This window comes from Anarrhichthys ocellatus, unplaced genomic scaffold (genome assembly GCF_004355925.1).
Source record: "Anarrhichthys ocellatus isolate YVR2014 unplaced genomic scaffold, GSC_Weel_1.0 scaffold53, whole genome shotgun sequence".
Classification (NCBI taxonomy): domain Eukaryota; kingdom Metazoa; phylum Chordata; class Actinopteri; order Perciformes; family Anarhichadidae; genus Anarrhichthys; species Anarrhichthys ocellatus.
This window is the reverse complement of record NW_022280083.1, coordinates 1,711,532-1,727,903: the sequence shown is the minus strand read 5'-3', so window position 1 is coordinate 1,727,903 and position 16,372 is coordinate 1,711,532. Positions and strand designations below refer to the sequence as shown.

Sequence of the window (16,372 nt, the reverse complement as noted above, 5' to 3'; positions counted from 1 at the left end):
CACACACACACACACACACACACACACACACACACACACACACACACTTTTTTCTTTGTAACGATGGAGGAAGAACTCCCGTGTACGTGTGAACTCGGCCTGGGTGATGTTCAATATGGCTCTGTGGGGATCATCCTAAATAGTCCAGCCTTTGTATTTTGCATATTGTGTATTTCGTGCACAACATGTGGAGACCTGCAGCACTGATTGCATTACTTTGATTATTGTCTGTTTAATTTAGTATTCATTTTGCAGCACAGTGACATCTCAATATGGGCTGAAAGTATCCAAACTGTGTTGTAATACAGAGAGTCAGCCATGTCGACCAGAGTGACCTGTAGGAGTTTGATCAGCCTCCTTTAGAGGAGCAACAGGACGACAGCAGAGAGCGAGGAGGAGGAGGAGGAGGCGGCTCAGGCCTGCAAAAAGCAGTGAATAGAGGCACATTAGTGACACTTCACTGCTCTATTCAGGATGGAGGAGAGAGGGTCTGCGGGGGGGGGGGGGGGGGGGGGGGGGCATCGAGGGTGTTTTCTGACCAAAACAATAATATTCATAATGAGCCTGCGTGACAAGTGAAGAGAAAAAGAGAACTAAAGATACTTATTGACAAGTTAATCCGTTATCAGACAAGGATGAAGGTGGAGAAAAGTACAGCGTGGTGTTGTACGTTCAGTACGAGAATCACTGACATGTTTATTCATGGCGTCTGATATCAAACACACGAGAGCGGATCGGATTACATGTAGCTGCATGCGAGGGCCCTTCACTACGTATTAGCCGCCGACGCTACATTTATGTATACCAAATAGGAGCGGGCTAATTGAATATTCACTGTGAACATATTCCCTGCATAACATGACTCCCCGCTTCCATCTTTTTAAAAATTCAAATCGATGGGAGGAGATGGAAGGGGGGGGGCTTTAGAATACATTACTGCATGTATGTGAGACCCCCCCCCCCCCTTCCTCCTCCCTGTCAGGAGGTGAGGAGGAGGGGGGGCAAAGTGCACGCGACAGAGCCGGCCTCGGCAAAGCTGACGTTAACAATAATGTAATTTAATTAAAGCAAAGATTCCCAGCGGTCCTCGCGCAAACGACGGGGCTTTGATTTTAATAGGTGATGAAGAAAAGGCTCGGCACACGGCGACGCCCGCCCGCCCAGTCTGAGGGGTTCTGGGAAAAAAGGCACCGGCAGGACATCAGTTCAGATCGTATCAGGGCGGAGAGGGGAGGTGCAGGTACCAGCCCCAGCCACCCAGATACAACAACACCGATCAGCTAATGGAGAGGAAGAGGAGAGGCCACCAACAACAGTGAGGAGAGGAGAGGGGGGGGGTCTCCAAAAAAACAACACCAGAAGATACTCTATAGAATCGCAAAACACTTCTGAAGCGGCGTGTAACTCACTGTGTTCAGAGTGGATTTCAGCGCAGAACGAGATTTAGAAGGAAGAGAAAAACAACAAGCTAATCCAGGAAAGTGACCCGGAGATCTCAGTCAAGAGTCGTCACGTGCAGATAGATCTCATTAAAGCTTGAAGGATATTAAAATATGCAACAAACAGATTCTTTTCTTTCTTCATTTTATTGGGGTGACATGTCGCTTGAGAAATTTGTTGTTGCATTAAATCCAATTCTGTAATAAAAACAACAGTGTTGTCTTGTTTGTCTCTATTTAACGACCTGACGAACTCGTAAATGTGTTAATGTGTGTGTGTGTGTGTGTGTATTAAAAACACAAATGTTGCCAAAGCAGAAAGATAAAAAAAAGTACACAATAATACTTATATGATTAAAGTATTATTCAATGTATACATATTCATAAAGGAATGAATTACACACGTTTGAGCTTCTGTTAGTAAAGATGCGGCTGCTTTTTAACAACAATGAAGTGTTAGTATTTAAAGTATTCATTTGAATGCATCCTGACATTAGTGTCTTTTAAATGATTTTTTTTACAGTTTTATTTCCGTGCAGACTTCTGAGGACGTTGTGAAGGAACTGGAGGGGATTCAGTCCTGATGTCTCACTAATCCTTCTCTCATTACGTCTCTTTTTCCCCACATTAGCTTACTTTTCACTTTACTCCTCCAACCAGCCGCCACCAACAACAACAATTAGCTTCCTGGTCAAAGAAACACACACACACACACACACACACACACACACACACACACACACACACACACACACACACACACACACACACACACACACACACACACACACACAGGGTCCCCTCACTGGTAATCCTGTTACCAGCCAGGTCCCAGCCTGGACTTGCCGTGAGGGGGCATGGATGAGGATGAGGAGGGGGGGGGGGGGGATTAACATGGCGGTCATTATCAAATTTACAACCAGTCATACAGACATCTGCCCTACTTTTCCTCGGTTAATGTAAAAAGAACTAATCTGGTTAAGAGAGCGCCGGGCGCGGCTCGTAAATCGTCGGCGCTCTGCGTCCGGAGTTAAAGCTGTCACTTCTCTTGTGGGGGAGCGGCGGCTGAATGGAGCTGTCAGCCGGCTACTTGTTAGGGCTAACAAGGCCGTCCACCGATAGCACTAATGAGGCCCAGGGCTCGCTGCCGCACCACCGCACCACCACACCGCTGCTGCTTTATGTGCTACACGATGTATGAAGACCGGCAAGGTGTGAGAAAGACATGCACATCAATCCTTATTATTACTAGTCTCATGTTGAAGGTATAAAAAACAAATAAAAAAACTCACTTGAAACACCGCAACATAAAGCAGATCTGTGCACTGTGCATGCTGCATCAAGAGTTTTAATAAAAAAGGTTAATAATCTGGTTATGAGTTAGGAAAATGAATGTTGCTGCAGTGCAATTTATGAATTACATATCGCCATTTATCTCAATATTCATTCAAATATGCTTAAAAGTCCTGAAATGGCACAAAAACATTCGGAATCACTTTACCTTTTATTGTTGTAAAGAATCAAGTAGCACAGATGGGACACACGCGTCTTATTTCAGGTGAACATGGTTATTAGTGAAAAACAAACGTTGAAACATTCTTAAATGAGGTGATCATAAATCATAAGGTTCCCCTGCATGAATGAAAAAAGGAGCAGCATTGATAATTCCTGTATTTTTTAATAGGAGGCTGTATCACGAGGATTTTCATGATTAGTCAAATAGTGGAAATTGAACACTTGTGATGCACAATAAACACGACTTTAAGCGGCTTTCTTGAGCACTAAATACTCTGATTTGCAATGAAAAGCTGCTGATTTACCAGTTTTTCATATTGTTGTAGCCTGTGTAGAGGTTCATTTTTGGAATTTTCTTCTTTTTCTTGAAAAGAAAATCTGTTTTATTTCATATTTCTACACTGAAGTGATCTGAAAATGCCTCAACGTGGAATGTTTTACAGTATATTCACAGTTCTAAATACCCAGAATTGATGTATGTTATGTTATTAGCAGGTTTGGGTTTTGTTTGGAAAGACAGAAGAACCGGAACGTTTGGATATTTAACTGAAAAAGATCCCTCTGCTAAAAACAGACCCTTATTGTTAGATTTGTACCGCGGCGGTCAGCTATTAACCCAAACAACACGTATCGTAGTGCCACAGAGAAGCAGCAACAAAGAAAAACATGAAATAAATTCCTCCCCCTTCAGCACGGAGACATACATGTGAGGGGGGGGGGGGTTAGATGTCAAGCAAGCATGAGTAATGTCTGATTGTTATGTTGAGCTTTACTTTGTCAGAGTCGACTCCGGCCCTTTCTCTCCTCTCCCAACGCTTCATTATTAGCGACGCTCTGGTTTAATTCTAATTACCCCCGTTAATTAGCAAATCTCACGCTCTCTGATCTAGAGCTTCGTTTCAACTTAATGTCGTTTGCCGGGTTGTTTACTTTCCATTAAAGCCTTTTATTCAGTGTGGCTTTGTGGCACAAGGCCTGTACCAAAGCACACTGACTGTAATCCTGCGGGCTTAATAATAATAATAATAATAATAATAATAATAATAATCTTTATCGGAAAGTTTGGCGCGCTTCTCCTCACACAGCGTTGCCAACAGCGGCGTGAAAAATACCTTAAAACGTGCGGCCTGATCGGGAATAGTGTGCTATCTATTTTTCGGAGAGATTCGCCCAGCGGTTTTCCCGAAAATCCCAAAAAACGGAGCAAAATCGCCCCATTGACTTGAATGAGGTTTCGGTGTGAAGAGAGCAAAAAAACCACTAAATTTTGGGCCCATATTGACTAGCTGTACATTAACGTAGAAACATGATTCAAAGTTTAAAAAGTAGACAAAACGCTGCACTTTATTGAGCCAAAGGGACATTTTGATAGCTAGCACAGTTTTCATGAAGTCACAGATTAAGTTTCAGGAACATTTTGTGTCTGTTTCAGATTTTATAATGGGTGTGTATTGCGCGGCTCGTTAAGAGCTAGAGTGAGAGCATAACCGTCAGAGTGGAGCGGAGCAGGAAAATATTCTGTGATTTTTCCAAACAAATTGCTCCAGCTCCCACAATGTTTACTCTTTATACACCATTTTGGCCAAAAAGCTTGGAAATGTTGTGCTGGTCGCAGTAAAGTGTCTGTGGAATGTAACGGACTTACACATTTGGCTCAAAGAGCCGCAGAGCGACATGAACTCCAACCAACTGCTCCATTAGACTCCATGTTAAATCTCACCACTCATTTCTCAAAGAAAGCAGACGGTACCAGTTGTGTCTATTGCTCTGGAGCTCACATTATTAACACCACAAACATAAAAAACACATCAGCGCGTTCGGCAGAGTCTTATCTTTCTCACGGTATCCATATTTTGGCACTCAGACTTTTTGTTAAAAGGAGGAAGGGGTTTTGTTCAAAATCACTGTTTACTGTAAAGTTTCGTAATCAGTCTGCCTCTAACACCAGGTGCTTCCTCAGCATGGCAACCAGGTTCTCTCTTCTTCTCAAACAAAGATGTTTATGTCCAGTACAGAAATGACGGGAGCCATTTGTGGACTGTCCATCACGAATACAAGATTCAATCCAAGAGTATGAATCTAAAATGCAGAAAAGAGAGAAGCGATATATCAATCAAAGCTCAACGATACTACCGGTAACATCGGCGTGTGTAGTTATATATTGCGACGTCTTCGGGCAGTAGAAGCCACACTGTCAAAATTTCTTGAGGAATTTTCTAGTTTTGAAATTAATGTTTGTTCCAGCGAGGTATCTATGCGTGTGCCGGTAAACACCCTGACTGATGTCAACACGTAGACGTCCTCCCGCAGCATGTTTATTCTGCATTAGTGCCGCTGTCAACTCTTTCTTTAGTGCCACATTAGCATATTGTCTTATCAGACGTTTAGGTACCAAATTATTCCTCTCAACGGCTGCGGCGAGAGCTAAACGTGGGCCTTTTTTTCAGCGACAACCTTCAAAGATGTGTCATCTTTTGGCTCTTTTTTATTCTAACACCGAACAATACAGTTTTGACGGCTTTTATTAGTTTCAAGAAAGATGTTCTCACCATATTCAGCGTGGCATTGTGATGCGACGAGATAAAAGCAACAAACGGGAAGCGTGAAAGGATGAGTATGTGTGCATCTGTTTGGTTGTTGTTTTTTTACAATACCGAGCAAATGTTTGCCCCGCTTTACATGCTTGGATCAAGTGACAAAAGATGCAAAGAAAGAAGCTGCTAAATACATCCTTTATGTATGAGACTGAATAAACAGTCTGTTGAATGGATCTCACTGCTGAGCACAGTGCAAATGTTCATCCACTCCCACCGTCTATACACCACATTTACAACCGCTAGATGTCGACGCATCCCGCTGTTTTCGTGAACATCAAACGAGGTCGTTTATGTACACCGGGCGAACGAGAGGGTGATGCACATCGTGCGGAGTATTTCAGTAGCATTAATAACGTGTTTTGCTCGGCAAGGAGCCATTTATTTTCGATCTGTCGAGCTAAATCCATGTGACGTAATCGTTAGATTGCTAGCTACCCTGCTAATGATAGCTACTTAAAACATTGATTTCGCCTTCGCCATCTTGGATTACGGCCATCGCCATGTTTTTTTTGCAACCGATGAACAGGAAGTTACCATATTTAGAATTAGGAGGAGTGACGTAGAGACGCCGTATACGTCTCTGGTAGAGACCTGTCAATCACTGTGTAGCCCCGCCCTAAAGCATCCCCTGCTTTATGGTCTGTGTGACTCTAAATGGACCATAATTTACTAAATGAACATCATGCTGTACTGAAGAAGACTTGAAACTAGAGATTGAGACCATAAACTCATGTTTACAATGTTTACTGAGGTAATAAATCAAGAGAGAAGTAGAGTCATTTTCTCATAGACTTCTATACAACCAGAGGAGTCGCCCCCTGGTGGTCAGTAGAGAGAATGCAAGTTTAAGATACTTCCGCATTGGCTTTAAAGAACCTTCAGCTGAATGCTTCAAACTGCACTTTTGCAATGCCGTGTGGGAGGTCACGCTCTATTTATGAAGAGCAAACAGTTTCAAAAGGAAGAGGACTGACATGCACCAACATGAATACAAGGCCGGCTCTATACCACCAGAACAAAGAAGAGAGAAGCTTGGATTAGAACACAAACAGAAGAATGAGTGACCGAGTTCTCTGCTCAGGATGCCAATACTAAACTCGATCTTTACATAGAAACTTGCATCATCTAAATGGGTCATCGTGTATCTCAATAATCAGCTCTCTTGGATCGCTTCCATGTGACCAGCCTGCTCATACTGATACACCAGTGCAGCCAGTTTACTGCTGATCCTATAGCGTGGCTGTGGTCCAATGTTTAAGTCGGGTTTAACTAGTTTACTACTGGTGATATTAGTCATCCCTTATGTTTGTGCAGTATGTGTACAGACCAGTGATACTTTCCTCTTCAAATAGCAACGACATGCTGCCTTCATGAAACCCCGAAATTCATGTCATCTTTTTAGTTTTGTAAAAATGTTTGTGCCGTATACGTGTGATTCTGTCACTACATGACCGATGACACACAATGGTCATCGTGTTATATTCGTTATATTATCGTAAATATTCAGTGCATTCATTGAAACAATTAGTACAAATCGTGTACTTTACATTGCTACTTATGATCTTCAAAAGCATGCCTTCCATTTCATACTAACCTCCTATCTTTAACTCTGTCACTGATTTTAGTTAGAGGGATAGTTTGGATGCTTTTGAAGAGGAGTTGCATGAGGTTCCGATCCAGTCTGCACGCCCCCCGTTTGGAGAAACAGACCGGAGTACCAGCACTGAAGATGTTATCTACACTCTCTTCCACGCAACCAGACTTCTTTGACAAAAACAGTGACTTTACCTCGCAGAACACCGCTGCCTCCATCGGTTCATTTGTTTCTGTTGTTGTGTGACTTTGGTGAAATCACCACTGGATCAATACAAAGAAACCTTTATTTACAATATTTTTTATTTGACAGTTTTGCTCGCAGCTACTTTAAACAGTTTTGCTGCTGGTTGCTGTTCACACAGATGTTGGAACATCAAACTTTTCCCGATTAGCTCCCATAAAAAGCTGCTGAAATGTAAACCCAAAAGGCCGATGAGATTCAACTATCATGGCTGTAGTGGAAGCTATAATGTTCGGCAGCTGACTCTGAAATCCAAGTTGTCTGATTGTACTTGAACGCATCACAAGAGTTTCAAAATGGTCTGATGTCGCAAATCTACTCAAGTAGAGAAACCCATGAAAGCAACGTTTTTTTACGTGATGGATCTTTCTAAAATCTTTCTTCCTGTAGACATTTAACATATTGGAATGTATTATCCCCCCCCCCCCCCCATTCACTCCACCATCTGCCACTGAGAGGAACTCTGAGAGAAACTTGAGCTCCATTTGCTCTGGAAGCTCATTTCCCCTCCTTACACCCCTCTTTAACATCCACCCTTCCTCTCTCTCCTCCCTCCATCTGACTCCAACGTCAAGTTTTGAATCGATTCACAGAGGCAGAGGAGAAACTACCAGGATCCTGTTGTCAGTCTGTCTGACGTTAACTGTTGTGCAGCTTTTAAGCTGCTGTAAGATCATTCATTGAGCCTTCTTTAAGTGAAAAGCTCGGAGAGAATTTGAGTTCCTTCTGGTCAACAGTTACACAATGAATCGGTGTCGAGCTTTTATTGTGAAAGGTAAGAATGAAAGGGGTTCAGACGACTGAGCCTCTGTGCTGTCGTTCACTAGAGTGTACGTTTTGCTTTTCTACATTAATATTCAAGTTCTTTGTGAGTAGTAGTCATAACAAAAACAATAGTTCAAAAAAATACTAATGTTGGAATTATACGTACAAAAAACACAAAGGCCCCCCCCCAGTGTATAAGTGGATTATTTTCATTATTGATGAAGTTCTTGTTCTGAGTGAGCGACTCTAAAGATTCATCAAGTATAAAAACACATTTTTCAATTGATCAACTAATCAATAAATCCACTACATTATTCCAGCACTAGATAGTAATAATAATAATAATAATAATAATAATAATATCTGTATTGTCAGAGTGCTGCAGCTTTAAATCTCTCCTGCTGGTTGTAGGATTTACATTCTTCGTGCCGCTGCATTCACTTGTGAGTTTACACGAGAGGATTATGAACGTGTAAATATGCTCTTGATAAATGTTAACAATTTTTTCCAGTTAGTTGACTCTAACAAATACCATGATGTCATATGTTTATCTGCATGAATAACGCACAAAGCAAGAAACTATTTACTTCCTGGCAACATAAAACACATATTTCCAGACAGAGAGGAGATCATAACCTGAAGAGCAACATTTAATCTAAAAACATGGTAGTTGTGCCACGATGAGCGCGTTTATTCATCTGTTGGATGAAGACGTGTAGCAAAATACAAACATTGTTTTTTAAGGTTACAGGGGTGAGGAAGGGCCCTCGTCTCGTTATTGTTTTGTTTTACATATTAAGATGATTATGTGTGTATGTGATAAACATTAAGTTCATTATTTAACTTATAGAAAGGGTTAAAACCTTGTGTTTACTTCTGCCTACTTTCCTTTTTTTCAAATAATAGTTAATCATGTATTATTGTACATTTTATTGGTTATTCTTATCATGTTTTCTTATTATTTGTTACATATGTGAAACAAGTCTGTTGAATCTAAGAACAAGTAGCAGAGACCGACTGGGACACGAGGAGCGTTTGAACGTCTGCAAAGGTCGTGCAAAGACGCCGTTTGAGATCTTGAGCAGTATCCGAGATGCTTTAACCCCGAAGGATCAGTAACCATCACCTCATTAGTGCTTTAAAGACACACCAAGGACCAGCCCCCACATGGAAACAAAAAGCCTTTTAGAAACTCTCCAACACATGAAGGTCCATCAGATAATAGTATTAACCTCCACACACGGCAGCGTTCTCAGCCCACACGGCTCCCTGGTGAGGAACAGATGAGAGCCGAGAGGAACAAATGGAAACCCACACGGACTCATGAAGACGCCGCTTTTTCTTTTTTTTCTTGGCTTCGCCTGCTATTCTGTCTCCTTCTGTCGGAGGGTTTAATGTCTGCGGATGCATCATTCATTCTACACCTTGTTTGGACATTGTGAGGACAGCTGCTTTTAGAAAACAATACCGTGAGTATGAATACTCATGTATGCACAACGCCGCTTCAAAGAAAAGAGCCTGATTAAGCACCAGAATAAGTGCTCTCTCTCTCTCTGCCTCTCTCTCTCTCTCTCTCTCTCTCTCTGCCTCCCTCTCTCTCTCTGCCTCCCTCTCTCTCTCTGCCACCTTCCTCTACCTGCTGTCCCCAGTCGATCCCCGGCAAAACTTGGCGGCAGATGTTGCCGTGCGAAGTCGGCTCTGAAGTGCCTCCCTGGCTCCCCCGGTCTCACCGACAACACAGTCAAACCGCATTAGATCTCTTTATTTGTGCCTGGGGGCGAGTTCGGCACTGCAGCTGTGTCCACCCCCGCTCTACCTTTGGTGTTGGAGGCCCTCGGGCGCTAAAATGTGAGACCAGAAAAAAAAAAAAAAGTCTCTCTTCTGCATCTGCTGACAATCCAGCAGTCTGGCTCCGGGCAGCAGCACTGAGGGAGGGAAGAGGGGTGAGGATGGATGCTTGGCAAGGAGAAGGGGGAGGGCTGTGGTGGGGGGGGGTGGAATGGACACCCGGGTCCCCGCGCTGAACAGATGTCTGCGACAACCTGCTTCCTTACACCTGTACGAGTCCTTGTAACCCCGCGGATGCGGCTCGCTGAAAAATTCATGACCCTGGAGGTTTCCTGTCCGCCATCAAAGACCGCTGCCCTCCCTCACCCTCCCTTCCTCTACTCTACGTCGCCGCTGCCCGCTCTGCCATCCACACCTAACCTCCTACCGGACCGCTCAGTTCAATATCGCGCGCGCGCGCGCGCGCGCCTCGTCGAGACCCGGTGGAAGTTACCGACTCGACATCAACAGTTTGTAAAGAACGATGAAGTACGAAGGTGTGCTCACGCATTTTGGCAACGGAAGTAGGGCGGAGTGCAACAGCTTGTCAAGCTATGAAAGAACATTAACCACCAAAGATGGAGAATGTAACCAAACCAAAGTGACTCCAGATGTGTGCCATCAGTGAGAGACATTACCAGCTACACATCACTAGAGGATCTGTGTTCATGTTCATAACATCAAACACCATGTCCACACTATTACTTTCCATTTTAAAAATGCACATCTTCTGCTACGTTCACACTGAGCGTCACCACTAGGCCGGAGTTTTAGAGCACCGAAAACAGAGGAGTTTAAAAACGCTCCTGAGCTCGGATACGTTTGAAACCTCCGGGGTTACATTACATTACAGTCATTTAGCAGACGCTTTTATCCAAAGCGACTTACAATAAGTGTATATCTCCTAGTGTGGACGGTTGTAAATGCAGAAGACACCCGCGTTCACTACTTGATTGGTTCTTAGAAGTCCCGACGTGTCCCTCCCTGATTCGTCACGCCTCTATCACGTGATCACCGATCGACTACCAGGTTCATTTAACACGGCCAACTGATCACAGGCGTTGCTGACCTTGTGGTCTATAATAGCAGCTGTTGTGCAGTTAAATTCTGCATTTTATAATTCTACTACTGCCGACATGCGGAGGAAGCAGCTGTTATTGGAGTGATTAGCGAGCGGCGTTATCAGCCATACGGAGCGGGCGTTTGTGGCTTTGAGGAGGACGATGGACACAAAACAGAAGACTTTCCGTTTCTTATTGATGCATATTTATCTAACCATCGTAGAGTCCACACAGAAACTGTCCAGGAACAAACGTATCAGTGTGGATGTACTTTACTCACTTTTAAAATGGACGCTACAAACAGTCCAGTGGTAGTCAACACTGCCGGTGTTTCAGTTTAACTGGTGACTCTCAGCCGTATGCGTAAGGCCAGCTGTTGAAGACACCAACAGAGCATGTACATGTCCTCGTAAGAGCCTTCAACCGGTTCTAAATACAAACTCATCTGTGATTATCATCATAAACAAGATGTACGTGACGAGATTCACTAGATAACACGGTCACATGTAAAACGCTGTGATGCTGCCAACAGTTTTAAATCAATGTTTGACGAATACTTGATAACTCTAGCTGGGGCCAAACAATGCTTATTCTTGATGACATTGGCCGTAAAAGGGTGTAAAGAACTGAGGTTGCAACAGGAGGTGGGAAAATGTCAGTAACTTAAGAGAAAGTTGGAACAGTTGGATGAAACCCAACAGTGGGACACTACTGATATTCTGAGTTATCCTAAACACCCTGAGCAGTGACTGGCAGGCTCACAGCTGGCCCACCGGTTCATTTTGTCTACGTTCTGCAGACATTTGCAGTCTGACATGAAACCGCTAAAGAAAACTCTCATGGCTCCTGTTCTCAGAGCTGAGTTGAGTGGAAGACGATCAGAAGGGACCACCACACAAGCTAAATGCATGTACAGGTGAGTCACTGTTTCCTGCACAGCTTCTGGAGGACTTCACATTATTCACCGTGCAATAGTTTGAAGTTTCTTGTTAAGAGGAGGCCAAAGAAAATCTGTTTCTGGGCCTCAAGAAATAAAAACGGTGGTTTGTTGGATAAACCGCTGCATTAGAAAGCTCACAACACATCAAAACATCTGCTTTACTCTAAATCGGTGGCGGTTTGCGAGCGGCGTGCTCTCCACACCGCCTGCGTGGTGTCGGGTTTCAGTGCAGCCGATATTCCTCCTCTCCTCTGATGGAGGTTGAGGAAAGTCACGGTCTGACCATATTAAGTCGTCCCTCAGCGAGCCGCTCACATCGGCCCAGTTAGGGAACAGACGACGCGGCGCTAAACTGCAGCCAGCAGCTTCTTCTGCTGAGAGCCAGCAAACAGATTACTGTAACCGCCACAGCTGGAACTCAATACTGCAATAAAATAACCAGCTCTGAACTGTGATTGTGGTGACTCAAAAGATCTGGAAGGATTAAAAACAAACACCTTCATACTGAGGATGAGGGCTTTTATAGAAGAGTTACAACAACAATGAATAGTTAACAAACAAGAAGGCTGAAATGTCTTCTTTAAATCCGTGAATGCAACAAGCTGCCCTGATGAGACTTTGACTCACTGCCTTCAGGCTGTATGTTTGTGTAACTACAAACACAACACACCACTGTGAAGCTGATCCCACACACACACACACACACACACACACACACACACACACTTCAGTAAAACACAGACATACACGTCCCCGTTTATTCAACCCTGCATGCCTCTGCATGGTTTGTGTTTCAGGCCTCCCTGCAGATAAATCTTCCCACTTTGTTTTGCGACTTACCTTGTCTGCGTTTGAGGGTCTCATGAGGGAAACCCGGTCATACTGCCGCCCCAGCAGAGCCCACACAGCGTCAAGACGACCCTGAGGAAACCAAACAAGAGGATTTCAGCTCAGCAAAGTTAAAACATGAAACTTTGACTACTTAAGGTCATTTCTAACCTTTGTAACTAAATAGTAAAAGCTGGAAGGACCACTTACTAACTTTCGGTTGCTTTTAACTTTTTTCTTTAAAAGAATGTTTTTACAACTTCTGGATATGACAAAGACAGACATTACCATCGGATTTCCAACTTTACGACAATCCTTGAACACATCGTGCGTGATGAACACCGCCATCAGAAAAAGCAGCCAAATCAAAGCTATGAAATTGTTATATTTCGTCAACAACACTTTATTCTACATGCCTCATTTAAAATATGGCCCAAAATAAAGCGTTTGAACTATTTGAACAAACCAGATCCTGTGAAAGAAATGAAATTCTGTGCTCCTCAGCGCTACTGGGAGCCATGAATGACTCTGCTGGGACCAACGGTCCATTTAACAAAAACATCTGTGAAGATTCGACTGAACTACAATCTATTTACATGGAAATCGTTTTCCAATTTTTGTGAAATGAATGAATTACAAATGTAACTCGCCTTTTTTCTCTATTTTTTAAAACAAATCAAAAAAATAAAACAAATGAAATTGTATTAAAAAAAAACAACTAAACCTAAAAAACCTTGAGATGAAAACAAAAAGAATCCCTTGATGGAAATGCCACACGTAAAGCCTTTTAACATCGGGGATGAAAACGGAAAAATAAATTCAGTAATACGTCACAATGAGGCTGACGTGAATTTTCACTTTCTGTGTATCCCACCGAAAATTAAAGTTAAATGAAATGAAATAATAAAGCCAAACTCTATTCTACTAGTGAGCAGGACTGTGTATCATTTAGTAACATAATAAATGAAAAGACATTCATCATTAGTTAGAGGGAAAGAGAACTGGAAAGGGTTAATGCTGAAAGACAAAACAAACCCAAACATATTCAGTCTCATGAGTGGCTCACCTTGATGGGGGTGTACCATTTGTTCTGGTTCTGATGGTAGGTGGGGGCGGCCTTCGGGGTGGGACGTTTGATCATGGGCTCCTCACAGTCCTCCGGTATGGACACCACGGCGTTCTTGGCTTTCTCCAGCCGGGCCCCCTCCTCGGTGGAGCCCTTCTCGCCCCAGCGCACCTGGACAGGTAGAACCACACACACAGCACCCGCTTGAGAGAAGAGCTGATTCTCTTCCCGTTGCATTCATTACTTGCAAAATATCAACATTACATCAGTGCTGAACTTCTGCTACTAGATCCATCTAAATACAACACACTGGCCCTTTAAGAAGGGCATCAAACTGCTTGTATCACTACATTATCCATAAGAATATGCAATGGCCTTGAAAACCTGTTTTTGCTTTTACTAATAAGCTCATTTACATGTGGTACAATGTGTCATTGTGTGAGCGTGTGAATGCAGGCCTGTGTGTTCGTTAAGCTGTCCTGCTTTTTAATTGAATCCATCACATCTGTTGCAAGGAGGAGATAAAAAAAGAAACGGCATCACATGAACGGGGAGAGGTGATTAATTAGCGACACAGTTTTCAAGCTGTAGGTTAAGCCGTGACAATATAGAACAGCTTTTCAGACTCATCTCTGGGACGCGTTCTCTGGTCCGCAGCATCAAGTAAAGAGGAGGCCGCCATGAATAAAAGATACGTTGTCACACCAGCCGGCTCGATGCACGTTTGAAATATTGGCAGCGGCAAAGCGGTGGAGGTGGCGTTCGCAGCATGGCGTCTTACAAAGTGGATGCAAGGGGGGGGGGGCAAGCACCTCGCTCTCCATCTGCAGGAGAGTTGGGAGGCTTCAGAAGTGGAGACGGGCCTGTCGACGGGAATCAACCTGAAATCGCTGCAACACTCGTGGTGAAAGAAAGTAAAGAGAGCTCCCCGAGGATGCTGGGAAATCCCTGCAACGCCACCAACTTCCTCGGGGCTGAGAAGAGGTAGGGGGTGAGGAGGGAGGAGGAGGAGGAGGGGAGCTCGCCCTTTAAACTGGACTCCCTTCGGAGGAGGCGCATAACAAAGAGGCTGCCAAGGTTTGGGAGTTGAGATGGGAGGGGGAGGTTTATACGTCAAGCTGACAGCGGCACTCAATCCTTCATCCGCGGCAACGACTTGATCCAATCAGGATCGGACGGCCAAGGACGAGATGGCAGCGCCTGTCATGTCGGAGGCATCAGTGGACTGACGAGGACAGCGGGCCGGCCGGTCTGTCGGTCGGCTGGTCCCTCCTGCTGCTCGACTGTGCAACTCCACAAACTTGTAGCTTCAGAGAGAAGACTGACTCGTCAGCAGTTTTCTCTAAACACGCTGCAGGTTTACGTGATAACAGGGTCACTTCCTGTTGTCTGGGATCTGATCTTTGTAGGATTTCTGTTCTTTTTTTTGCTGGTTGGATTTGATAAGAAAAGATGCCCGAATGCATTTGAAAGGCATGTTTTCTTTTCTTTTTTTAAATCACCAAAAATACAACATTTATTACAGTCAGAAACCGTTAAATCAGGACTTATCATTGGATTTTCAAGTTTCCAGCGTTCCTTGAATGAATCATGTGTGACGGACAATTAAATCAGATCAAATATAAGCTTTTGTGAAAGCAATATGTCGGGGGACGAGGTTTAGGCTCTGACCTCCATGCGGCTAATCCCTCCGGCTCCTCTTCCTCCGTAGTAGGAGGCGTCCACGGTCGGCCACTTCTTCTTGTGCAGCGGCTCTGGCTCCTTCAAAAGAAAAACAGGGAAGTTAGTCACTCGTGTACAGAACCACATGCAAACTGTATTCTTGTAAACGATTACATATCAACTCTACCACGTGGACAAACAGGTGGTGCAGGACCGCGCTTGCTATTGTTCCATTTTCTTTCAATCCCATTTATCAATATCTGAATGCACTTCCTCTCAACAGGAAATACATTTATGTCATTTCCTCAGGAAGGAAGAGAAACTCACGTCCTTCGAGTGGGAACAATCTGACAAAAAATGACTCTATTATTCCTTTTTATCTTGTTATATCCATTATTTTCAACGTGGTATAATAAAGTGCAGTATCTGTTCTGTGACTTTTTGTTATATGTCATCTACACTGTAACGGCAGAGCGATGTACTCACAGGTGGCGGAGGACGGGAAGGTGGAGGAGGCGGCGGCGGGTCTTTGATGACCTGGATAAACAGAAAGGAAAAAAAAGCAAAAGAGCATCAGCACAATGTCCATCAGGGGACGTGTACACACACACACACACACACACACACACCTGACAGTGCGAGCCTAGACGAGGCTGACGGAGGTGATTCGTGACAGGTGACTGAGTCAAACAGAGACGTCCCTGAACTCGTCACACGGCGGAGACGCCGCTGCTGCTCTGCAACCGCCACCGCCACCCGCTGACTACTGATTACAAGAGGCTCTGCTTGTAAACCAACATCACCCCCCCAAGTGCAAAATAAAGAAAAACTGAAA

General features: G+C 43.9%; 1 protein-coding gene across 3 annotated transcripts in view; it reads right to left on the bottom strand.

Annotated features, from left to right (window-relative positions):
• The window catches only part of antxr2a (ANTXR cell adhesion molecule 2a), a 72,788-nt gene that overhangs the window by 25,240 nt on the left and 31,176 nt on the right, over positions 1-16,372 (bottom strand). For 2 of the 3 annotated variants that reach the window (XM_031870494.1, XM_031870495.1), the window contains 4 exons: positions 16,024-16,074; positions 15,547-15,636; positions 13,876-14,046; positions 6,355-12,902 (listed from right to left, as the gene is read on the bottom strand). In XM_031870494.1, coding sequence (XP_031726354.1) covers positions 12,513-12,902; positions 13,876-14,046; positions 15,547-15,636; positions 16,024-16,074 — 702 coding nt within the window. In that variant the 3' untranslated portion in view covers positions 6,355-12,512. Of the gene's footprint in view, positions 1-6,354; positions 12,903-13,875; positions 14,047-15,546; positions 15,637-16,023; positions 16,075-16,372 lie in introns of those variants that run through there. The other variant, XM_031870496.1, reaches the window with a different exon arrangement.